Source organism: Elgaria multicarinata, chromosome 3 (assembly GCF_023053635.1).
Source record: "Elgaria multicarinata webbii isolate HBS135686 ecotype San Diego chromosome 3, rElgMul1.1.pri, whole genome shotgun sequence".
Lineage (NCBI taxonomy): Eukaryota > Metazoa > Chordata > Lepidosauria > Squamata > Anguidae > Elgaria > Elgaria multicarinata.
This window is the reverse complement of record NC_086173.1, coordinates 27,576,843-27,602,549: the sequence shown is the minus strand read 5'-3', so window position 1 is coordinate 27,602,549 and position 25,707 is coordinate 27,576,843. Positions and strand designations below refer to the sequence as shown.

Below are 25,707 nucleotides of genomic sequence, written 5' to 3'. Positions count from 1 at the left end.
ACAGCAAAACAGTGGCCGACGGGCTCTTAGGAGCAGCTGCCCACCCTCTCCCTGCCTTGTAATATGGCCAGAAGAAGTGGCTAAGTTCTCATGAGCGTTGTGTGAATGCCTGTGTGAGCTCCTTCCCACCATATGGCTCTCTATAGAGCCAATGCAAAAGAGATGGTGGTAACAACAATAGCACAGGTAAGGAGGTGCAGGATGTGGGAAGCTGTGTGGTGGCACCTCTGGCAGTGAGAGCTCTCATCCTGGGCCTGGGAGTAAGGCAGATATTTTAGAGAAGTGGTGGGGGTTCCCTCCTCATCCCATTATCTAGAAGAGGGGAAGGTTTCACATGAGATATTACCCCCTTGATGTTGAGTTTAGGAAGAACGGTTTTGAGGGACCCTGGAACAACTGACACTTGACTTTCCCACTTGCTTTCCATGGGATTTCCCCAGGTCAAGACTGCAGGATGAGAGCACCTCCTGTTCCTCCTAAAGACAAACATGAGTACACTTGTCCTCACTTGCACCTCCACTGACTTCATGATGGGTGGTGGTGTGCTCAAAGCAGCAACACAAATGGAATGGCAAAAATGAGCATAATTGAGCATCATTGTCAAAGGAGCTGCCTCAGGAGCTCCCACTGACCTCATGTGGCAATTCCATTCCCATCAGTTTCAGAAGAGGAAAAAAGCCGCTGGTTTGTTCATATGAAGTTAAAAGCGATGCCTTAGGGGACCTCCGGTGTTGTAAAATACAGGGTTAGAAAACTCTCTTTGGTTTTGCAAGTCTGCAGGTTGCCAGGGCTTTATGTTAGATATCTTCAGTGATGAGCAGCATGGAAAATATGGCTTTATGCCAGGCATACCAAAGTGATTAATTCAGCCCAATGATCTATGAACTCCAGAAGCCAAGCCCAGCTCTTGAACAAGATAAAAAGGGGGAACATGCAAGCTTTCAGGAGAATCCTCTCGCTTTTGTAGTGCAGGATTCTTGCCCTCTCTCTCTATCTCTCTATTTCCCCCCCACCCCTTGCGCTCCAGAGCAATGGCTCAAAAATCAGTCCGAGTTACTAAGAATTTTAGTGCATCTTCAGCCGGTATCCCGGGTAGCCGAACTAGCTTTAGCACCGTTTCGGTCACCCGAGGAGGTGGTGCAGGCTTTGGACGTGTCAGTGGTGGCTTTGGCAGCAGAAGCCTCCATGGTTTCGGAGGGAGTAAAAGAATTCCCATGAGTAGCTATCGTGCTGCCAGATCTGGATATGGTTATGGGTTAGGTCATGGTGGAGTTGGGTACAGGATCGTTGGTGGTGGTGGCTATGGAGCTGGAGCCGGTGGCATCCATGAGGTTACGGTCAACCCAAACCTCCTGGCACCTCTCAACCTTGAGATTGACCCAACCATCCAGAGGGTGAGGAAGGAAGAAAAGGAGCAGATTAAGACACTCAACAACAAATTTGCTTCCTTCATTGACAAGGTAAGGTTTACTCTTGTCATCCTGAAATCTTTCCACAATTTCAGTTAGCAATGCTCGAGGATTTTGCGGGGTTTGTATTTTTAAGCACACTGGAAGTGGAATGGAAGCTGTTCACAAGCATTTTGTGTCCACGCATTTGCATGGTGATGCAGTAGAGACAAGAAGCATCTCTCCCCTCTGGTAAGAAGTTTAACTCCTAGAGACTTGGGGGAGAGAGAGAGCTGGAACCTGAAGAACAACTAGTGCATGTACTAGTGAGATTTTTATTTATTTTTTAAAAAATGCATCATTGGGCAAAATAGGAATTGGGTACAAAAGGGGGAAAATAGAAACTGTTCCTGGTAAACAGGGATAGTTGGACCATGCCAGAGAATTGCAGGGAAGCGGATCTTGGCTAACTATGAAGACCAACATCACTAAATGCAAGAGCTGTTTGACCGTGGAACAGATTCCCTTGGGAGGTGGTGGAGTCTCCTTTGCTACAGGTGTTTAAGCAGAGGCTGGACTGTGTGTTAGGGATGCTGTAGCCGCATCCTGCATTGCAGATCCTACACTGAGCAGAGGTTGGACCAGATGGCGTCCAAGACGACCCAACCCTATGCTTTTTTTGTGATCCCATTGAACTTGATGAGCCTTACTTCTGAACAGGCACATGTATGGAGGCACTGTAAGTATCAACCGGGATCTAAAGAGCTACTTTGGGTTAGCACTCTGCCAATTTCCCCCCCCCCCAGTCTATTTATATCTGACAATTGGCTAGGGAGAGGGGTGAAAAGAAAGTGCACCCCTAAATTGTGGGAAAGTGTGAGAATTTTGGAGACATTTCTCAGGGTGCAGGACTTTAGGGCTTACCTTACTATAAGGTGGTGACTGAGGAGTGTGTGTGTGCATTAACACTTTCTTTTACCATTTTTACTCCAGTATTCAAGGCAGTAAGCCTGAGTGCACCAGTTGCTGGGGAGCATGGGTGGGAAGGTTCTGTTGCACCATGTCCTGCTTGTTCATCCCTGTCCGATGGCGGGTTGGCCACTGTGTGAACAGAATGCTGGACTAGATGGACCCTTGGTCTGATCTACCACGGCTCTTCTTATGTTCTTACTCCATTCTGTCCCTGCACCTTTTCTGGCTGCTGGAGCCTTCTGAAAAGTCCCACCCCGAGGACTTCATCAGGACTTTCTCCCTTGGGACTTCTTGTTACTGTTAACAAAAAATCCAAATGCCTTGCTCAGCTTTCAGGCCCTCAGCAGGCAGTAGCATTGGAATGCCCCAAAGGAGGACGTCTGAGTTAAATCCTCCAGGTTTTTTTTATTTATTATTTATTTATTTGCAAAATTTGCATACCACTCCATCTATGAAACAGATTCCAGAGCCAAGAACATAAGAATTAAAACTGTCAAGGGATGCTTCCTGGAATGAGACTGTTTTTAGGGGGTGCCAGAAACAACGCAGCATTGGCGCCTGCTTGAGCCCCAGTGTCATGTCTAGCTCTGCTTCCCCTGTTTTGGAAGAAGGTGTTTCAGGTGATCAATCAGAATCAGACTCTGAAGTAAAGGGGGCAGCACCAGACACAGGCCAGCCTGTACCAGTGGGGGAGAAAGCTCTCACAGTTTCTTCACCAGCTGGTGGTGAACTCTCTCCAGAGCTTATCTCATCAAGGGCAAATAATACACAGACAGTCGGAAGCCAACATTCTTCTGAAGGAGAGAGCACCGACAATAGGGTGACCATATGGAAAGGAGGACAGGGCTCCTGTATCTTTAACAGTTGTATAGAAAAGAAAACTTCAGCGGGTGTCATTTGTATGCACGCAAGATGGAGTGAAATTCCCTCTTCATCACAACAGTTAAAGCTGCCTTCTTTTGTATCTGGTCAAGAGGGCAGGGCTCCTACAGCTTTAACTGTTGTGATAAAGAGGGAATTTCACCAGGTGCTGCATGCATACAAATGACACCCGCTGAAATTTTCTTTTCTAAACAAATGTTAAAGATACAGGAGCCCTGTCCTCCTTTTCATATGGTGACTGACCGACAAGCTAGCTGATCCTAGGGTGCGTTGCAGGCTTAAACAGGCGGAGTGAAAGGAAGGCGAGAGAAAGTCGGCCTGGTTCACATCGCGTCAGAAGCTGCCTCAGAACTAGCCTCTCTGAAGTTAACGCTTCTCGGGAAAAGGGTTTCCGTTCTCCTTGAAAGGACAATTTTCTCAAGAGATTAGACACTCTTCAGGTGGGATGAGATGTTTATTACTTAAATAAAACTTTGTAGATCACTTAGCAAGCCTCCTTATTGTCTCCCAAGAAGGCAAGAGGTTTTTTGAGAAACACGACACCCAGGGGCAGGGAGTTCCACAGGAAGGGGGGGGACTACACTGAAGGCTCTTGTCAGGGTGGACTCCAATCAGACTAGAGGTCTCTGTGGAACCACCAGGAGCATGCCCTCTGATGACCTCAGCGACTAGGCAGGTTGGGAAGCAAAGGGGAAAAAAGAAAAGGGGGGGAAAGCAGCTGGCAAGGATGCAAAGACGGTACGGGATAAACACTGTAAAAGAAATAACATGCACCACTCCCTCAGGCACCTCCCTACAATAAAATAAGCACTGGAGCTCTGGAAAAAAATCTCAAAAATTCTCAACTTCTCTGCAAAAGAGGCAGGAAAATGACTTGCCTCTTTCGCAGGGCAACAGAAAGGTTGTGCAAAGGCAGGCGGGGTTTCGGCACAGCACTGTTTTGGCTGCACCTGAGGTTATGGCTCTGTACGGGGGCATTCTTGTTATTTCTCCTTTCGGAACTCCTCGGCTCCAAGAGATATTTGGCATGGCGTAGTGGTGGTGGTGGTGGTGGTGGTGGTGGTGGTGGTGGTGGTGGGCAGCTGCTCTTCAGAAAGCACAAGCTCTGCCATCATGCAGTTTTTACTTCCAGAATAGATTTACAAAATCGCAGCCATGTGATTCTGGTTCCATTACACACAATTTCCCCCTTGCTTTGTCTCCACGGTTTTGTTTTGTTTTTACCTCCGATGCTGTTTCGCTTGTTTGGTCTTCCACTCCATGCCACCCCTTCTTTTTCTCCCTCCGGTTCAATGGTTGCTCCTTCCTCCCCTTTAACTAGACAGGTCCTGTCAGATGAGTACTTCAACTAGGCTGCCTTTCTGCCCAGCAAAAATGGAATGACCCTTTAGTCTGGCTCTTTGGGGGCATCGAGGGAGTACAATCCTGTCTCTGCAGAGATTTGGGTGTTGTATGGTTTTTAAAATCCTTTTCAGCCTGGGATGCAAGGTTTGGGTTTTCTATTGAGGCTTGGAGCTGGCTGCTGGGAGAGATTGCTTTTCCCTGCCAGGACCTGATGCAAACCATTCAAGCCAACAGCATGACTCCAGTCACAGCACACACACCCAACAAAGGAAAACACACTTAGGGAAAATAATCCAGACTTTAGGCATTCTAGGAAAAGACGGAAAAGACTAGGGAAGAGGCAGGGTGACAGCAGGACAGGCACGGTGTCATATGAGTACTGTGCTGTAAATCTGCACACCAGGCATGGCCAGAGTGCACTAAATCGCTGGTGTGTTGGAGCTCTTAATTTAGAATGGGGTGTGTGTAGCGATTGGAAAGTTCTAAGTGAAAGAAGAAATACCAGCATGACTGTAGGTGGAGGCTCTGTAGAGCCAGGTAACCATACAGGATATTGTAAATCCCACCTCTTGAGAATACAGGTTTATCTGCATGGATGAAGTCTCTCTATTTCCCTGAGTGAATAAAATGAAAGTCATGACTTATCCCATGCCCATGCAAAATTCCCCGTGTATTTTTTAAAAAGAAGACCAAAAAGCAAAATTAGATAGACATTTCTTCCCAATTCCATTGCCAGGTCTTCCCAGTCTTCCACTTTCTGAATCATCTAATTCTAGCCACTGTGCAGCCTACTGCGGCCCTATCAGATAACATGCCATGGTGGTTAAACATTTTGAGCTAAACATTATGGCTTAGCGTGTCATGTGAACTACATAACCATGGTTTAAACATGCTCACTAACCATTTGCTGCAAAAGTGTAACCATGGCTTAATGTGTAGTCTGAACAGGCCTTATGAATAGTTAAGACAAAGTCCAAACTGACCACTTTCTATGTGTTTTCCACGTAAAGCCCTTGCTCACAATTCCTTGCAAATATTTAAAGGAGCAGGAAAGGGTATTGGGCTGGGGGAGCTTAGCGATAACGTGTTTTCTTCTAACAATAAATTATGCAGTGTGACATTTATTTTTTTCTCTTGGTGGGATTCATTCAGGTCCGTTTCCTGGAGCAACAGAACAAAGTGCTAGAGACCAAATGGAGCCTCCTGCAGGAGCAAAAGATTTCCTACCGGAACCTTGAACCACTATTTGAAGCATACATCAATGGTCTAGTGAGGCAGCTAGAGAATATTTCAGGGGAGAAGCCACGGCTAGATTCAGAGCTGAAGAACATGCAAGATACAGTGGAGGACTTCAGGATCAGGTGGGCAATGTGTAAAAGAGATCATGAAGATGCCTTTTCAAAAGTGTACCTGTCTTTTCCCATCATTAGCTGTCTTCTATGTACTTTCACAGCTGTCATAGAATCAAAGAATAGTAGAGTTGGAAGGGGCCTATAAGGCCATCGGGTCCAACCCCCCGCTCAATGCAGGAATCCACCCTAAAGCACATCTGACAGATGGTTGTCCAGCTGCCTCTTGAAGGCCTCTAGTGTGGGAGAACCACAACCTCCCTAGCTAACTGGTTCCATTGTCGCACTACTCTAACCAGGAAGCCTTTCCTGATGTCCAGCCGGAATCTGGCTTCCTGTAACTTGAGCCTGTTGTTCTGTGTCCTGCACTCTGGGAGGATCAAGAAGAGATCCTGGCCCTCCTCTGTGTAACAACCTTTCAAGTATTTGAAGAGTGCTATCATGTCTCCTGTCAATCTTCTCTTCTCCAGGCTAAACATGCCCAGTTGTTTCAGTCTCTCTTCATAGGGCTTTGTTTCCAGATCCCTGATCATCCTAGTTGTCCTCCTCTGAAAACGCTCCAGCTTGTCTGTGTCAAAACAGACTTTTTTTTCTTGGCCACGAATGAATTCTTTGCAGGGATGGGTGTGTGACATACAACCCCCACCCCAACCCCAGCTAGATTAATAGACACTAGCAATAATGAAAAACTTCCAAGCAAGCAAGCACTAAAATCTAACACACAATTGCAAGCTAAAAACCAACAGTGAAGAAAAGGACAATAACACTCCATAAAGTAGGGTGACCATATGAAAAGGAGGACAGGGCTCCTGTATCTTTAACAGTTGTATTGAAAAGGAATTCTCAGCAGGTGTCATTTGTATATATGGAGAACCTGGTAAAATTTCCTCTTCATCACAACAGTTACAGCTGCAGGTGCCCTGCCCTCTTTTAAGTCTGGTCACTCTAGTATAGCTCCTGCAGCTTTAACTGTGGTGATGAAGAGAAAATTTCACCAGGTTCTCCATATATACAAATGACACCTGCTGAAATTCCCTTTTCTATGCAACTGTTAAAGATACAGGAGCCCTGTCCTCCTTTTCATATGGGCACCCTACCATAAAGAAAAGGCCGAAGAAAACAGATGGGGCTTCAGAGCTTTCCCAAAAGCCTGTAATGATGGGGCCTGCTGGACCCCAGAAGGCAGCCCATTCTGGACATGTGAAACCAGTGCTGGCTGTAGGTTTTTGAGGGCCGGACACCCGCAATGGGCCTCCTTCATCAGTGCACCTGCCTTCTCACCAGCATCGTCACTAGCTGCTATTGTTCCTCACCCTCCCTTTCATCATTGCTACCACTTGCTGGCTTGACAACCAGAGAGTGAGTGAGCAAGTAGGAGGTGGCATCTGCTCCTCCTCCTCCTCATCACCACAGTTCTTTGGGCCAGAGTGAGAGGCAGGTGAATAGGCAGGCTGCAATAGTTAAGAGGAGGTGCAGGTGGCTCTTGTCAATGGGCCCCTACTGTAGGATGGGCCCTTGACAAGTGCCCAACATGCCTAATCTTGATGCCAGCCATGTGTGAGGCCACTCTAGAAAAATCCCTCCGTCGACCAAGCTGTGGCCAAGTGAGAAGGGCCTTCATTGCTGATACGATGGCATTCATTCTCACCTTAGGAATCTCTGGGTGAGGCATTAATCAGCTCAACGCCGGGGTCCAGCAGCACAAGAAGAATGTCACAAGAGTTATCTCTCCTCTCTCATCTCACACTATCGCCCCGCTCTTGCTCTTCGCTCCTCTGATGCCATGTTTCTCGCCTGCCCAAGGGTCTCTACTTCCCTTGCTCGGCTTCGTCCATTTTCGTCTGCTGCCCCTTACGCCTGGAACGCTCTTCCAGAACATTTGAGAACTACAAGTTCAATCGCAGCTTTTAAAGCTCAGCTAAAAACTTTTCTTTTTCCTAAAGCTTTTAAAACTTGATTTTGTTCTGACTTTTATACTGCCTGTTTGGTGCATTCTCTTCCCCTCCTTATTGTTTTATTATGATTTTATTAGAATGTAAGCCTTTGCGGCAGGGTATTGCTATTGTTTTACTCTGTACAGCACCATGTACATTGATGGTGCTATATAAATAAATAAATTAATAATAATAATAATAATAATAATAATAATAATAATAATAATAATAAACCTCCTGGCTGTGTGTGGGTATAAGGTGGAAAAATTATAGGAGTATTAATAGCCAACTTTCAGGAGGTTTTGGACGTGGCTTATTCCATTAATTGTCTCCAGGAAACTGCACCTCCACAAAGAGTTGGTCAGGTGAGGCATTTGAAAAGCCAAAGGAGGGAGATTTGTCTTGGCTGCTCCTCAAAGTAAAGGCAATAAAGCTACCTGGGCATGTTAACATTTGCCTTCCTTCAAAAACATTTCATATAAATGGATGCCCAAAGCCAAAACACCAAGACCCTTTCTGGATCATATTCTGTTTTAAGGGTGAGCATATGTGGTTTTATTATTAAGGTCAGAACTTACTTCAATCATAGCTGACAGTTACAAGGTGTATCTTCCTTAAACAAACTACTCGGAGAGGAGCTCTTGCATGGAGATTCACTTTGTTTGAGCAGCCGAGCTCTTCCAACTTACTTTGCATATTTTAATTGCCATGTTGAATTACACCCTGACGTTCCAGATGGCCTACCCTTTTGACATTTCAGAAGCATTTCTAAACAGGACGTGTAGTAGTTCAGAAGTATGGATAATTATTATTATTATTATTATTATTATTATTATTATTATTATTATTATTATTATTTTATATCTTACCCGCCTCTCCATTTTGATCGAGGCAGGGAACAGCAGTAAGTATAAAATACGTAAAATACTGATTAAAAACATAGTAGACATTGTTAAAACATCCTAAATAAACATCCTAAAAGCATCCTAAAAGCATCCTAGTAGCTTCACCTCCTGCTACTGGAATTCAGTCTGGATTCTGATGTTAGAATTACTTTCACGCTGTTCATTATTTTAGCTTTAAAAGGCACTCAGGGCAGCTTCGAATAAAATAAGTACCAACAAATACCATCAATATTTAAATTGCTTGCTTTTAACAAGATCTTATATGCTTCTGGTAACAATTCCTGACACTTCTCTGAAATGATTTGTTTTTTTTTCAAATGGCGTTAACAGATTCAGAACTGTATCCGAACCGTGGTAGGAGGTATAAATATAAATATTTATGTCTCTTCCCGCAGTTTGAATATTGTTTTGAAATTTCAGGACTTGGTAATAGAGTATTAGGGCACCTGCATATTAATTGCTCATAACAATATAACAACTCCTTGTGATATGAAATGCTAATAGCTTTATCTTATGTGAACCGCCCAGAGAGCTTCGGCTAAGGGGTGGTCTATAAATGCAATAAATAAATAATAGCAATTAATTAATTAATTACATTTTATACTACCCAATAGCTATGTATTTCTGGGCAGTTCACTATTAAAACAATTATCCAAGCCTCAATATTTCCTGCTTTCCTTGCTTCTTTAAATTCATATCTGTTAATTACAGGGGCTAAACGGGAGAAACCATTGGCCAATATTGACCTATATTTCTCCCATATTGTTATAGCTGGGTACCTTACTTTATTTACATATAATGTCTGAGGATTACCCAAAATCCATTCAGATAATGGGAGGTTAAGCTCTTGCTGTTCCAATATCCAGGGTGGAGTATTTTCATAAGTTTGAAACCTTTGAAGTAAGGCCACCAGCACTGAAGCATGATAGTAATATATAATATTAGGAAATGCTCATCCACCATTTGCTAATGATGGTTGCATATTTAATAATAATAATAATAATAATAATAATAGTAGTAGTAGTATTTATTTGTTACCTGCCTCTCCCTCTGGATCGAGGCGGGGTACAACACAAATACAAACACCATAAAATACATATAACTAATTAAAACATTTAAAACTAATACATTATTAAAGCAGTACATTATTAAAAAGGCATCTTAAAATTCAACTGGGTCGGCCTGCCAGAAGAGGTGGTATATAAATGGCTTTCTTAAATTCCGGAAGACTGTTAAGTTGACGCATCTCTCCCGGCAAGCCATTCCACAAACTGGGAGCAGCAGAAGAAAGGTCCTCTGGGTAATAGTTGTCAGCCTGTTTTTCTTGGCTGAAGTAGATTCTTCCCAGAGGACCTGAGTGTGCGGGGCGGATTGTATGGGAGAAGGCGATCCCGCAGGTAGCCTGGACCCAAACCATGTAGGGCTTTAAAGGTGATAACCAACACTTTATACTTCGCCCGGAAACTAATTGGCAGCATGTGAAGAGATTTTAAAACTGGTGTAATGTGATCACCCCTACTTGTTCCAGTGACCAGCCTGGCTGCCATATTTTGAACTTTAATTCTGGGGACTTTCTCATTCCAAATAAATTTATTGCGTTGTGACTGACATTTGTTCAGTGCCTTTTGTGGTATCTTGATGGGCAATGATCAAAAGAAAAAGATTAATCTCAGTAGTATTTTCATTTTGACTGCAGCCACTTGCACTAACCATGAAATGGGACATTTTGCCTATTTAATCATGCCATAGACATGAAATGGTCCCCCAAAAGTTTCATAAGGTCACTTAACAATCTTATTCTTAAATATTGTATTCCTGTTTCCCTATACTTGGAACATGTCAAAATACCAACAACGTTGTTTGTTTGTTTATTTATTCGTTTTTATAATCATGGGTTTTCCCCACTAGTTTTTGTTAGTTTTTGTTTTATAATCACTAATGTTAATAAATAATAAGTCCAATTTTCTTAAATTAATTTTATAGCCAGAAACCTGACTAAATGTATTTATCTTGCCCAGTAATCTAATAAGTGGTCATGTTTGGTCATGTAATGTAAGCACAATGTTGTCAGCAGACAATTTAATTTTCATCTCAGTTTGACTTGTTTTAATCCCTCTTATATGCCATCAGATCTAATCCATTATGCCATAGCCTCTATAAATAAATTAAAAAGAAATGGTGAATGGGGGTATTTTTGTTCGACTCCTATCTGCATAGTAATTGTGGAAGACAGACATCATTTTTTTAAAAAAAAACATTTTGGCTGCAGGGGCATTATAGAGACTCTCTACTCACTTACAAAATTGGGAACTAAATACATCCCTTCCCCACCCACCCCGCCAGCTTCTTGTTGTGTTTCTCAGAAAACTCCTGCTTTCGATGGGAGGCAAATAAGGAGGCTTGCTAAGTAATCCACAAAGCTTTTATTAAGCAACAAACATCTCTTCTACCTGAAGAGAGTCTAACCTCTTGGAAACATCCCCCTAAGCAAAACTATGCAAACTAAGCAAGACAATTGTCCGGTCAAGAAGAATAGGAAGCCACTTCCCAAATGCCCGTAACGTCAGAAAGCCTGGTGCGGAGGCTGGTTCTGGCGTAATCAAACTGACTTTCTCACACCTTCCTTCCGCCCTGTGTGTTTGAGCTTCCAGCAGGCCCTAGCATCAGCTAGCTTGTCGGGACGCTCACCTCCAGAAGAAACCTCACTTCCCACGGAGTGTATAGAATTTGGCCTTGAGGAGATACGCTCTGGAGAGGGCTGACTCCCAGCTGGCCAATCGCCCATGAGAGCTTCGTCCCCCATTGGTACACAGGCTGGCTGGTGTCTGGCACTGTGTCTTCTAGTTCTGAATCTGACTCTGATTGATCACCTTCTCCCAAAACAGGGGAAGTAAGGTTAGACATGACACTTCTATTATGAATTTCTACTCAAATGAATCAAATGTTTTCCCTGTATCCACAGAATAAAAGATACAATCATTTTTGTTGATTGGTTTTTGCAAAATCAAGCAAATTTAGGATTTTTCTAATATTCCAGGATAGTTGTCTTCATGAGATATACCCTGTTTGATCTTCTTTGATGTACTCTCCAATAATAGCATTTACTCATCTGCTAATATTACCTATCACAATCTTATAATCAGTGTTCAAGAGAGAAATAGATCTATAAAATTTGGGTTTCCTCTGAGTTTCCCCTGTTTTATTAATCATTATAATATATCCTCCTTTCCACAAATTAGATAGTCTATTTCCTTCTGTCACTTTATTGAATACTCTTAAAAGCCTGGGTATCATTAAATCTTTACAGATCTGAAAAAAATATTCTATTATCTCTGCTGGATTGGGGGGTTTACCCTTTATCATCTCTTTTATAGCATTCTCAAGATCCTGAGCCTCTAAATTGTCTTTATGGGCTTCAGTAATTCTGAAAATATGAATTTCTCTCACATATTTTCTTACGACTATATCTCGGGATTTCTTTGAGGTAAAAAGCGGACAAAAAAATCAAACTCTTTAGAAATGGCCACTCAATCACATAACTTATTTCCACGCTCAACTATTTCCTGTTTGGAGTATACCACTGTTTTTGATTTTAGACTCTTTTAATGCTGTATTCTGGTGCGTCTCTTGAACTGTCTTATAATATGCCCCAGTAGATTTAAAACCTTTTCTTATCCAATCATTGTTTTCTTAAAATTCATCAATAAGAGCAAGATTTTTTAAAGTATCCCTCCAATTCACATGTTAAAAGTGACATTCTAAAATCATCATGTATCCGGATCTGAATTGATTTTTCCCCCCTTGTGGTGAAAGCTTCTAGCTTAGATGCCTTTGCAACATTTTGAACAAAGAAATGCCCAGGAGACTGGTCTATGAGTTCTTATTAGCTATGATAGCTCAATGGAACCTCCATGTGTAATGGCTGCTTGACATAAGAACAGCCATATGCTGTTCTTATGCAGTCAATCTAATCAATCCAAATAGAAAAGTCAGACATTGGACACCGAGAAAAGTCTGAAAAACAGTTTAAACTGTCTGTGTTCCACCCACACCTACAGAAACTGGTAGCTCACTTCTGTGAAAAGGGTTTGTGGTAAGGCAGAATTTCCTCTTTCACCCAGTTGCATGAGTAACAGGTCTGCTACAGGAAAGCGGTGGTTGGCTAGAGATCTCCACTGTTGCAAACAGCTTTCTGCGCATGCTCTATTTTCTTGTTGAATTGACTAATAAAAAGCTGACACTCCCAGAACTCCTCAGAGAAGAATTTCCTTGGCAAAAGGATAATGTCTTCTCCCATTGCAATGTAAATGCCGCCCTTCCTGTCAATAAACATGTGTTGGACCGTAAGAAGCGTCTTCGTAATGTTTCGGGCCACAACACATGTTCAGAGACAATGTGCCTCTGAGTACCAGATGCGGGGAACAAATAACACAGCAGGGCTGTTGTCTTTGTGGGATTCCTGGAGTCATCTGGCTGTCTATTTATGTTGCACTAGAAAAATCTTTGGTTTGATTTAGTACAGTCTTCTTAAGTTTTCATGCTGAATTTGGAATGTGTGTATACTTTCGTTTTTAGTGCTAGTAAATCTTCAAACAAGGATGCTCCGTTTTGTGTACAGGGGTTCCACTCTGTTCCTAGTGAAAGATGTAGAGGCTTGTATCCAGGGTCTACAGATGGAAATGTTTCTTCTGTCTATGAAAGGTTTCCAATCCAGTAGAGCACTTCCACTGGTGGAAGAAGGGAGGGGGGCAACTTTGTTGATCACCCCCACCTCCTGCAGTCTCCCCCTTCCCTAAAATTGCTCCAGAGTCTTCCAGAATGCTCCACAACTGTTGGTACAAGGGGCTGCAGGTGGAGGTGGGAATCCCTGGGACAGTGAAATCACTCCTTGCACTCCTCCTTTCAAGCAGTAATGAGTCATGCCCCTTTCTTCCCAATAGCTATGAAGATGAAATTAACAAGCGCACAGCCACAGAGAACGAATTTGTAGTGCTCAAGAAGGTGAGTGACTTCAGTACCTTCAGCATTGAAGCAGGGGAGGAGGCATCTTTGAAACAAAGGCATACTTAAGAACATAAGAAGAGCCCTGCTGGATCAGACCAAGGGTCCATCTAGTCCAGCACTCTGTTCACACAGTGGCCAACCAGCCGTCAGCTAGGAATGAACAAGCAGGACATGGTGCAACAGCACCCTCCCACCCATGTTCCCCAGCAACTTGAACCCTTGTGTTCTTAGTGAAATATGCAGGTTTTCTTTTGGAGGCTCTGGAACATGTCCTGCAATGTTCCATCATTTGATCTTGTTTTCCCAGGATGTGGATGTTGCCTTTATGAATAAGGTTGAGCTGGAGGCCAGAATGAATTCCTTGGCAGATGAAATCGATTTCCTGCAACGTTTCTATGAAGAAGTAAGAAGCCTTTCTAGTCTGTAGAGCATGAATGATGATTTATAGATATTTAAATCAACCTGGCACCCTCCAGCTATGTTTGACTGCAACTCCCATCATCCCCACTAGAATAGCATTGCTGGGTGGTAATTATGGGAGTAGTAATACAGCATGTTTGGAGGCACCAGGCTGGGGAAGACTGGTTCAGATAACGTAAGTTAATAAGGAAAGGAATTCCTTCCTAAGGAAATGCATATGGTTCTGAAGGGTTTAATTTAGATCTTGTTGCTCTGTAATTCTGTTCAGTTTTTTTTATTTGTATATATATATAGTGTGTGTGTGTGTGTGTGTGTGTGTGTGTGTGTGTGTGTGTGTTTGTGTGTGTGTTTTAAATTATCTTGTAAACTGGCTTATAAGGATATGTGCTTGACAGCTATATCAAAGATTCCAGCTTAATTCAAATTGTATTTTACTTAAGATGTTGATTAGATGTCCAAATAGGGTTGAAAGGCAAGTGAATTGACAAAACGCAAAGAAAGAAAGAAAGAAAGAAAGAAAGAAAGAAAGAAAGAAAGAAAGAAGTCCATATTCTAAACCAGCTATCACCAACAAGGTCTCCTGCATTGGCTGTGTTCTCAATGTTGGCAGTTATTTAGTATGTTTCTTAAAGTCCCATGTAGCAGAATTGCAGCTTGGGGCATTCCTGGGCACAGGGCTCATCTACACCAAGCAGATATTCCACTATGAAAGTGGTATGAAAGTAGTATATAAAATGCAGGAGCCACAGTACTAATTTATAGTGGTATTGAAGTGCACTGACAACTGTTGGGTCTCATTGACACATACTATATACTGCTTTCATATCACTTTCATAGTGTTTTGTCTTGCTTGGTGTAGATGTGTCCTGGGCCCCAACAGTTGGCAGTGCACTTCAGTACCACTTTAAAACAGTAGTGTAGATCCTGCAGTGCATTTCAATATCACTATAAAGCAGTGGGGTGGCTCCTGCCTTTTATATACCTTTTTCATACTGCTTTCATAGTGGAATTATTATTATTATTATTATTATTATTATTATTATTTATTTATTTATTTATTTATTTATTTATATAGCACCATCAATGTACATGGTGCTGTACAGATAAAACAGTAAATAGCAAGACCCTGCCGCATAGGCTTACATTCTAATAAAATCATAATAAAACAACAAGGAGGGGAAGAGAATGCACCAAACAGGCACAGGGTAGGGTAAAACTAACAGTATAAAGTCAGAGCAAAATCAAGTTTTAAAAGCTTTAGGAAAAAGAAAGGTTTTTAGCTGAGCTTTAAAAGCTGTGATGATGAGCCCATAGAAATGATTTGGGGGCCAGGCCTGCAGAACAAAAATCTGCATTAAATTTGCCTATACTAATTTCTAGGATTTATTTAGATTTCACAGAAGGCAAAGCCAGCCGATGTCTTTCTCATCCAAATCACCACAAATAAAATAAATTCTTCAGCTAAGTTGCACCCCCACTTAATAATTCCTCTTCAATATTTGCTCCAAACTGAAGTTTCAGGTTTTTTGTTTTTTTACAGAGTGCTAATCCAAAGGCACTCTGGGTTTCGGGTGGGTGTTGCAGCATGTGGGGAGAGCTAATCCTTCGCTCCGTAGCTGTAATACCCCTTGAAAATCACACACACACACACACATACACCCCAATATGGCAATTAAGCTAAGGAAATCCCTTCCATTGGTACATATGGGCACTCAGTGCTCTGGGGAATAGACCTGCCACCCTGGGGAATAGATCCAGACCCAGACCTAGCAATGCCCTGCTTGATCCACAGCCTCTTCTATTGCCTCACCGTTCTGTCTAGTAAGGCTTATATTGTGAAGTGTTTTTTTTGGGGGGGGGGTGATCTCAGTACTTGGCTGGAATAAATATTGTGCTCTCCTTCACTTGCTGAGCTCTCTTTGTCCTTCTCTCCACCCCTCCCCACCTTCCACTTTAGGAAATAGCCAATTTGAAGGCTCACATTTCTGACACCTCTGTCGTGCTGTCTATGGACAACAACCGAAACCTGGACCTGGATAGCATCATTGCTGAGGTCAAGGCTCAGTATGAAGACATTGCCAACAGAAGCAGGGCTGAGGCTGAATCCTGGTATCAAAGCAAGGTGAAAGGGGCCACCGTTCTTAAGCGCTGGGGGAATGGATTTGGGAGGACTCTGCACTGTAAGGCTTTTGAGCCTGTAGGGCTGGGCTTCAATCTGTGAACCGCCCAGAGAGCTTCAGCTATTGGGCAGTATAAAAATGTAATAAATAAATAAATAAATAAATTTTTGATAATTTGGATTTCCCACACTATTTTAGCCAGCACTGGTACATCTAGGTAATTTTAGACTCTGGACTTACGTTACTGGGGTATTCTCACTATTTATTGGTTTGTAATACTGATATACCAAGGGATTTACAAGTGTCAAATCAATAGTGAAACAGAGGCTGCTCGATATAGACATGCAAGACCTTCAGAGTGCTGCTCGGGGTCCATGCTTCCCCCAGTCCCTAGGCCTACCAGCAATCCTTCTGCAAAGATGGGATATCTTACCTGCGCTGGTTAACAATCCCCAAATATAGGAGAGCATTCTCACTAGCCTGATTTAACGTCCTTCCCTCTAAACTTTTAGATGGCAGATACAACAGGTGTTGTCCCTGTAACAATACTGAGGTGGAAACCATATCTCACGTGTTACTGTCCTGTAGATTTTATCAAGGGGCTAGGAATGGTCTTCTGAACCCCATTTTACAATCTTTTCCTGGTCACCCAACTGAATTCTTAATGACCCTATTACTTCGGAACTCAGACAAATCAATCACCGAGGAAGTGGCCAAGTTTTTGAACTTGGCCATTTCTATTAGATCCTCTGTGATTACTTGTCTTTTTAATAGCTAACTGTACACTCAGTCTTTTTGTATGTAACTTTTGTTGGAATGGTCTATTGACTGCAATAAGTTGTTATTGTTGTTGTTGTTCATACCACTTTCTATAATGAAATCTCTAAGCAGTGCACATGTAAATATTTAAATACACTATTAAAAACAATTTCAACTTCAATAAGAGTACAAAACAGTACAAGTAACAGTAAAACGGAGCAGCATACAATCAGTTGTCATTAGAAAGCCTGGGTGATCAAGTATGTTTTCGGGAGGTGTTTGAAAAATAGGCGCAAGGCGGATGAGCATCCGAGGTGAACACGAAGGGAGAGAATGGACTCAGGCTGTTGTAAATGATTTCATTGATGAAAAGCCAGAAGCGTTTCAGCTTCTTTCTTTATTGTTAGACCTTCTTCAAACGCTGTAGCATACATGTATAGAACATGGATGAGACAACACGTAAATAATATTTTATTTTTTTGGAAATTAGAAGAGCACATGGCAAACAAGGCCCGTGCATATATTTAATCAATATAAAGCAGTTACATTACTCATATTTTTTTGTGAACTGCTTCACAAAAAAATGTGTGAAGCATAAAATACAAGATTAAATATGATGGTTTAAATCTGGGATGTCCATATGGAAAGGTGGACAGGGCTCCTGTATCTTTAACAATTGTATTGAAAAAGGAACTTCAGCAGGTGACATTTGTAGGCATACAGCACATAGTGATATTCCCTCTTCATCACAACAGTTAAAGCTGCAGGAGCCCTGCCCTCTTTAGCTAGCATGACCAGATTTAAAAGAGGGCAGGGCTCCTGCAGCTTTAACTGTTGTGATGAAGAGGGAATTTCACCAGGGGCTGCATGCATACAAATGACACCTGCTCATATTCGGTTTTCTATACAACTGTTGAAGATGCAGGAGCCCTGTCCTCCTTTCCATATGGTCACCCTATTAAAACCGCACTATAAAAGTGCAAGCAGAGTAAAAAGCTAGCATTCAGTGTAGAGATTTAAAATGCAATAGCAGATTTAAAATAGCAAAAGAGGGACCGACGGGTGTGAGCAGGGAGGCTGAGCAGTGGGCTGGCAGGTCAGATTTGGGACAAAGGTAGGGCGGTCTGCACCCAGCCCTATTTATCAGTGCATGGATCAGCATGGCTAGGCTGTCCCTATCTGAGACTGGCAGTAGATGGCTCAACAACCACACTTGGTAATGGACGTTCTGGGCTGATGAGGTCACTTTGATCCAGAAGCAGCCTCAAATTATGTACCTACTCTTCCAGAGGGTGTGTGCAATCCCATCCAGAATAGGCAGACAGCCCAATTCCTGGACCTGGGAACTGCCCACCCATAGGGTGTCTGACTTATTAGGACTCAGCTTCAGTTTAATAGTCCCCATCCAAGCCATAGCTTCATCCAGACACTGGTTCAGAATTTGTACGGCCTCTCCCAATTCAGATGTCACACAGAAATAGAACTGGCATGTCATCCACATACTGGTGACACCTTGACGAAGTCTCCTGCTCCCAATGGCTTCACATAGACATTAAATAACAATGGCCCCATTCAGAAGACATCTTAAACCATGGCTTTAACCACGGTGGTTAAGCCAGAAAGCCAGGCTGTGTTCAGAAGACACTTTAAACCATGGCTTTAACCACGGTGACTAAGCCGTGGTTTAAGGGGTCTTCTGAACACAGCCCGGCTTTCTGTCTTAACCACTGTGGTAAAAGCCGTGGTTTAAGGTGTCTTCTGAATGGGGCCAATTCTTCCTCATTGTGCTGAGGGTTGGAGTGCTCGACTCCACCCTAATGTCCCACACTGAATGAACCACCATTACCTAATTTTTCAAACATTTAAATTTAAAAACAGTGTTGCACAAAAAATGGAAATGCGAATTTTCTGGATTTGAAAGTGCCGATCTTGGGAGCTCAATCAAAACGAAGCATCCACACACATTCGCTTCCATCCTTACTTACACATTTCCTCAACAATTCTTCACCAAAGATTAAAACAGACATGTAGGCATTCAACTAAATTCACCTGGTTGGGTTTCTTCCCTCCCCCCTCCCCCCCACAGTATGAAGAGTTGCAGCTTTCAGCTGGAAGACACGGAGATGACCTGCGGAATACAAAGACTGAGATCTCCGAACTGAACCGCATGATCCAAAGACTCCACTCCGAGATCGACAATGTGAAAAAACAGGTACCGCAGCATCATGGGATAACCTGGGGGGGGGGGGAGGTTTACTTGTAAATAGTTCCACTTTTCATGCTAAACCAACAAATGGATTGCTGGCATACTGACTGAGGGGGGAATGTTGTGGATGGTGCCACCAAGGACTTTTAGACTGAGACCACTTGAGTGCTTGAAAAACACTTGTCAGTAGTCACACATCTCTTTTTCTTCTTTTGGTAGCAGTCCTCCCGTGTTGCTGCTGCTGACATGGAAATTAGTTTCAGTTCATTTTTGATCGGGATTTTACTCATTTTGCACCTTCTGGACTGAACATGAACTCAGAGCTCCATCAGCCGAGCGTTTTATTGCACATTCGTTGCTGGGCACTCACAGATTTTTGCGGGTCTCCCTCACAATGTCATCTGCCTCCCATCCCTTCTAGCCTTCATCGCGCCACAAAAAAAACCACCCAGAATGTCCAATATATTTTCTCCACACAAAATAAAAGTTTGTATTGCTGTCCTCCCGCTACGTTGCTTTCCTGCTGACGAAAGAGGAGGGCAGGGAGGTTCTCCTCCACCTTGCTGAGTCTGTCGGTCAAATGAAGGGATTTGTGCTGAGCTGGTGGATCAGGCTTTTGCTGCTCCAACCCCACCCGTGTTGCCCACAGAAATGGTGCCCAGCCGATTAAATGCTGAATCGATAAAACCCTAGACAATAAAACCAGAGCAGGGAGGGGGGGAAGGCGACCATGTCCATCACCCAACAAGAACCAACGAACTGGAGGGGGAAAGAGAAGGGGCGGGGTGGGGTGGGGTGGGGCGGGCACAAGAGCAAACAATAGTGGCAATCGTGTAAGGGACCAGCGTTTGCCGCACTAATGAAATGGAGGTCAGAATTCTGGATGCATACCAGGAAAAGAAAGTAGGTGTGATGGAGCCCTCAGATGCAATCTGCAGTCAAAGTCCGTTCATTTCTGGGCTTGCAATGTGATTTAGGGACCAAAAGAAAAAGAAAGAGTGTTCGACAGTACGCATACATTTCAAAAATGCGTACATCTCACAATTTGCACATTTCAAAAATGTGCACAAATGTGCTTTAATCGTGAGAGAACATGTACATTTCCAAAATGCTTATGTTTCAAAATGAGTCCATTTCAGAACTGTGCACAAATGCGGTTTCATTATGGGTGAAGAATGCATGCATTTCAAAATGCATGCATTTCGGAGTGTGCACAATTGATCCGTACATCTGGAAAAGCTGCACAGAAATAGGCATGGATTTTCATGAGAAAAGAAAAAGAAAGCAAAGCTTGCAATGCGATACGGATTCGGGTTGGAACACGCTTTGAGATGGAATTTGGAGAGCTTCGGCCACCTCAGGCTTCGCCGAATCGCACATCCCTAAATCCAGATGTTTTTACTTCCAATAGCAGGATGTAGGGTTTTGATTGTCATTATGTTGCTCTGAACCAAGACATTTGCCATTCCTTCTTGCAGTGTGCCAGCCTACAGGCAGCCATTGCTGATGCAGAGCAGCGTGGGGAACTCGCTCTTAAAGATGCGAGGATAAAGTTAGCTGAACTGGAGGAGGCTCTCACAAGGGCCAAGGCGGACATGGCCCGTCAGTTGCGGGAGTACCAGGAGCTCATGAACGTCAAGCTGGGCCTGGATATCGAGATCGCCACCTACAGGAAGCTGCTGGAAGGAGAGGAGAGCCGGTGAGTGGAATGCCCAGCGTAAAGGTGCTGAATAAGGCAGATTATCATCAGTTGCAAAAGTATTTCAACATGGGCTGCGTTAAAGTGTGGAATGCACAGCTGTACTGCAGAGGTGGTGGTGGTGGTGGTGGTAAGAGGACACATCTTTTTTAAACCCACAATGCCCAGGATTGACAGAATTTCCTGGACGTTTCATTTGGGAAAACAGAGATGGCGTCTCCCACTGGAGGCACATCAGTCAACACTGAGCTCCCCCTCACCTTAACCCTGGAGCTGACCCTGAGGACATCGTCACTCCAAAGACCAGTTCACACTATCATTTTGACATGGTAGTGATGTGGCATCATCATCATCATCATCATTCCAGTGGAATTTTAGGATGACTTTAGTATGCTTTTAGGATTTTTTAACAACGTGTACTATGTTTTTAATCAGCGTTTTATGTATTTTTTTACTTACTGTTGTTCCCCGCCTTGATCCAAACGGAGAGGCAGGTAAAAAATAAATTTATTAATAATAATAATAATAATAATAATAATAATAATAATAATAATAATAATTTATTACTTGCCTTTCCCTTTGGATTGAGGCGGGGAACAACATTAGTACAGCAATACAAATATAAATCAAATACATAAAATTAATTAAAAGAGCATATAAAACAAATACAATTTCAAAATAACAATCAAGGCATCTTAAAATTCTTGGTTTAAAATTCATCTGGGTAGGCCTGCAGAAAGAGGCTAGTCTTGATAGCTGTCTTACACTCGGTGAGAGGGTGAAGTTGATGAATCTCCTCCGGCAGGCCTTTCCACAGTCTGGGGGCAGCAGAAGGAAAGGTCCTCTGGGTACCAGTTGTCAGCCTAGTTTTGCCTGACTGTAAGTTCTCCCCAGAGGACCTGAGTGTGCAGGGAGGGTTGTATGGGAGAAGGTCGTTCCACACTTGCAACCTCGTATGGAATCTCACTATACACAGAAAACAAAATGTTTGCAAATGCTTTAATGGTCTAGGGTAGAACTGTGATTTTTCATGAGGTATGTACGATGGTTACACACCTGCAGAACGGCTCCTGAATAATGCTGACTGTGCTTTCAAGGCACTGATTGGAGCAATAGCAGTAACACCCCTTGTTTGTTCCTTTGACAGGCTTGCTGGAGAGGGTGTCGGTGCAGTCAACGTCTGTAAGTAATTAAAAAAGCCAATCGCAGAAATTTTATGAGATAAAAGTTACAATCCTCTAATACAGGGGTGCAGAACCGAGGGCCAAATTCCTTTTCGGGGAAGCTCTTGGGGGCTGCATTCCTGTGGTGGGCGGAGCTGAAGGCAACAGGGACGGGACCAAAAATCAAAAGAAAATACCCGGCTATTTTAGCTTAAAGCTTTTATTGCAAGTAATTAAGCCTTAGGAGAAACATTTCAATATTTTAGAATGGGGGGGGGGGGGAACACACACACAAAAGTCAGGAGACCATCAAATAATGAGTAGCTGGGGAAAGGGTGTGGGGTCTTCTGGGGAACTCCGAGGACCAGAGTGGGATGCCAGGCAGGCCGGATTTGGCACCTGGGTCTAAGGTTCTCCACCTAATTAATTCACACTACTGATGTTCCTCCCTCTCTCCATTCCAAATGCAAAAGAATGTCAAATGTTTTGTTAGCAATAAAAATACCCAAAGAACTGGATAGGCTATCAATACAGTTGTAACTGGGTTATGTGGAAGCTGGATGAAGCTTACACACACACACACACACACACACACACACACACACACACAAAAACTTTGCATAAGTTTTTTGTGTGTGTGTCTTTCCTTCACATTCAGCAGGTATTTCACCTGAAGGAGCTTCCAGATTTACTTCAGGTTCTGCTTTAGGCAACATCGGACAGTGTAGAACCTTTTTGCTTTCCTCAAAATCCTCAGTAGTTTTGCCCGAGGAGGAATCCCCCAATCCATTTCAACATTTCAGTGGTAGGTCCTGAAGTTCTCCGAACAGCAATATTCATCACTGTGGCCTTTGATCAGGAAAGATGGGAGTTATAGTCCAAGATAGGGCAGGCCGGAGGTTCTCCACCATCCACAGATACCATAAGTATGTAAGAACATTCAAATGTCTTGCAAGATCAGACCAAAAGCCCGTCTGATCTTGCCCTCTGCCTCAAAGAGGAGAATGTAAGGAGAGCCCTGGTGGATCAGACCAAAGGCCTATCTAGTCCAGCATACTTTTTCCTCCAGTGGCCAATCAGATGCCTCTACGAGGCTGACAAGCAGGGACATAAGTGCAATAGCCCCCTCTCAGTGTCCTTAAGCAACTGATATTTATGGGCTTTACAGTGCTTCAAAACATGAAGATTTCAACTGTAGCTGTCATGGCCACACTTCCTGGACAACAGACCTATTCTCCATGAACTTGTCAAAGCCTTTAAAAAAACAAAACACAACTATTTTCTGGGTTCATGGTGTCTTGGGCCTGGCAAGTAGTACAAAGCTATCTATTTCTGACATAGCGGCCAGACAAAATACTTTCTTCTTGTTTTTTTAAAAAAAGATACAAAGGGGTGTTTTAACCTCCCTTCGGGGGAATTGAAAATACATTTTGGAACACTCTGTGGAGGGAGGTGAGAAGTGCATGGCACCCTGCCTTGTAATTCCTCTCCCAGTGTCTATGGAAGGCTCCACCATCCCAGTGCTTATGCATTGTTACTGAGCCGGCTGTTGCTCCATAACTTGCTCAAAGGCTGTTGTTTTATAACTTCTCCTCTGGTCTCTTTGCAGCGGTGGTCCATTCCTCTGGAGGCATGAGCTACGGCAGTGGCAGTGCCATGGGCCTTGCAGGCGGGGCGGGGCTCAGCTACGGAGGAAGCCTTGGCCTTGGAGGAAGCAGCTTCAACTCCAGCAGCAGTGGGAGGGGGCTGGCTGGGAGCATGGGTTCGGCCAGGGGGAGCAGTTCCAGCATGAAGATTGTGTCAAAAACCTCTACAACCCGAAAGAGCTACCAGAGCTAAAGGCTTCAGCTAAGTCAGACCAGGAAGGGCTGCCTCACGTTGGGGGTGGGTGGGCAAATTTGACATGGTGGAGAGGAGCCCGTATGTAACCACTGCATTGACACCAAATTGACAGGAAGTGTGGCGCTGGAGGGGGGCATTTAAAGCATAGGATGGACAGGCAGGAGAAGGGAGTGTTGAACCCTTCTCCCAACTGTCTTTCCCTTGGTGGCGGTGGTGAGGGTCAGAGACCAGGAGCTGCTCCTGCCAGGAGAAAAACAGCTGGGAGAAGCAGCAGCAAAGAGAAGGCTTCAGCACACACCCCTCTTCTGCCTGCGTCTGCTACGTGTTTTTAATTATTCCCCTTGCGCTTTGAACTTGCTGCCGTAAAACAATTTAGCTTGTTCCTCTCTCTCTCTCACCTTGCATCAGGCCTCTTTGTGAGTCATTCCCCTGATCTGTGTGTGCTCATAAAGCTTTTGCACGAGTGACTACTGCCCAAACAGCTGAAGCGGTGCAGCGGAGGCAGTGTCAGGCTTATATACGGGTTCCAAGCTCTGCCCAGGCATGCTAGGCGACCGTGGGCCCATTTCCCATCTGTAAAATGGAAGCGGTTTTGACCTACCTCGCAGGCCTGTTGTCAGGCTCAACTACACACACACATTGATTGGCACTAGGTTTTGTGAAGCAGGGCCTGCGTAATTCAACAAACTAAGCTGGCAGAAGGGTGTGCGCAGAAGTGCTGTGCCAAATGATCAAGACTTTAATTTTTTTTCAGCTATTGTGCACATGTGAAAGCATTTGGACATTGTAAATGGGGACGTGTAATTGGCTCCTTGGCAACCCTCGGTCATATATTCCGGCTGCGGCCTGTGCTTTTTCAATCCGCAGCCCTGTCAGGGAGACAGGTACACAGAATGCTCCCAAAAAGCCTTTTTGCTTGCATGTCGGCTCAGCTGTAGCTTCGGGGAGTCATCTCACATCTCCCTCCCCGATGGTTTTGTGAACGGTCAGCTGTATTTGCAGACTCTCCTAGTTCACAGCTATGGCAGAGGCTGAGGCGCACGTATTCCCTGTACAAGGTGTGGGTGAATGTGTGCTTGCAGACAAACTGGCAGCCTCCCATTTGCCAAAAAGAAAAAGAAAAAAAGACACGGGCTCTTGATGGAAGGCCTGTCCACACTGGCCCCTTGCAAGGAGGAAGACCCCAGGACACCCCCGTTTTGAAAAGCTGGCCTAATCATGTTTCCGTTGGACAAAACAACAAAGGCAGCACCCCTAAACAAAGCATGCCAGGAAGTTAATTGCCCTGAGAGAGGCTGAGCTGATTTTTGTCTTCCAGGTAAATCGCAATACAAAAAGGCCCCAAGCCCAGCCAACCTCAGCAGTAGCTCCAAGAGAATTTCCAACATGAGCAAATTCGGGGTGGGGGTACTGAAGTTTTGCGCATGCTGTTTTTGGAAGTCACCCTTGGCAAGTCCCTGCAGTGGACCCAGGGCATTAACAGTGTCAGCCAATGTGACACAGTCCATGCAGGGGAGGAGCATGCACAGCCCTGCAGACTGCGCACGACTTACTGTTTTATGCTCAGGAATGCAGGAAGTTGCTCAGTCTCTGGCCATAGCTAGACAGGGTGATATCCCGAGGCAACCCCCAGGATCGTCCCTGTGTGTTCACATGATGCACAGCTGATTCCGGGATCAGGGAGGGATGATCCCTCCATTGCCCCGGGATCTTGCCCTGC

At 43.9% G+C, this 25,707-nt stretch overlaps 1 protein-coding gene across 1 annotated transcript; it reads left to right on the top strand.

Annotated features, from left to right (window-relative positions):
- Nucleotides 1–1,031: 1,031 nt before the first annotated feature.
- LOC134394336 (keratin, type II cytoskeletal 5-like) lies at nucleotides 1,032–24,007 on the top strand. Its single transcript, XM_063119703.1, has 9 exons — nucleotides 1,032–1,460; nucleotides 5,739–5,947; nucleotides 13,715–13,775; nucleotides 14,086–14,181; nucleotides 16,156–16,320; nucleotides 19,164–19,289; nucleotides 20,762–20,982; nucleotides 22,130–22,164; nucleotides 23,755–24,007. The coding sequence occupies exons 1-9, from the start codon at nucleotides 1,032–1,034 to the stop codon at nucleotides 23,982–23,984; spliced, it is 1,572 nt and encodes a 523-aa protein (XP_062975773.1). The 3' UTR covers nucleotides 23,985–24,007.
- Nucleotides 24,008–25,707: the final 1,700 nt, after the last annotated feature.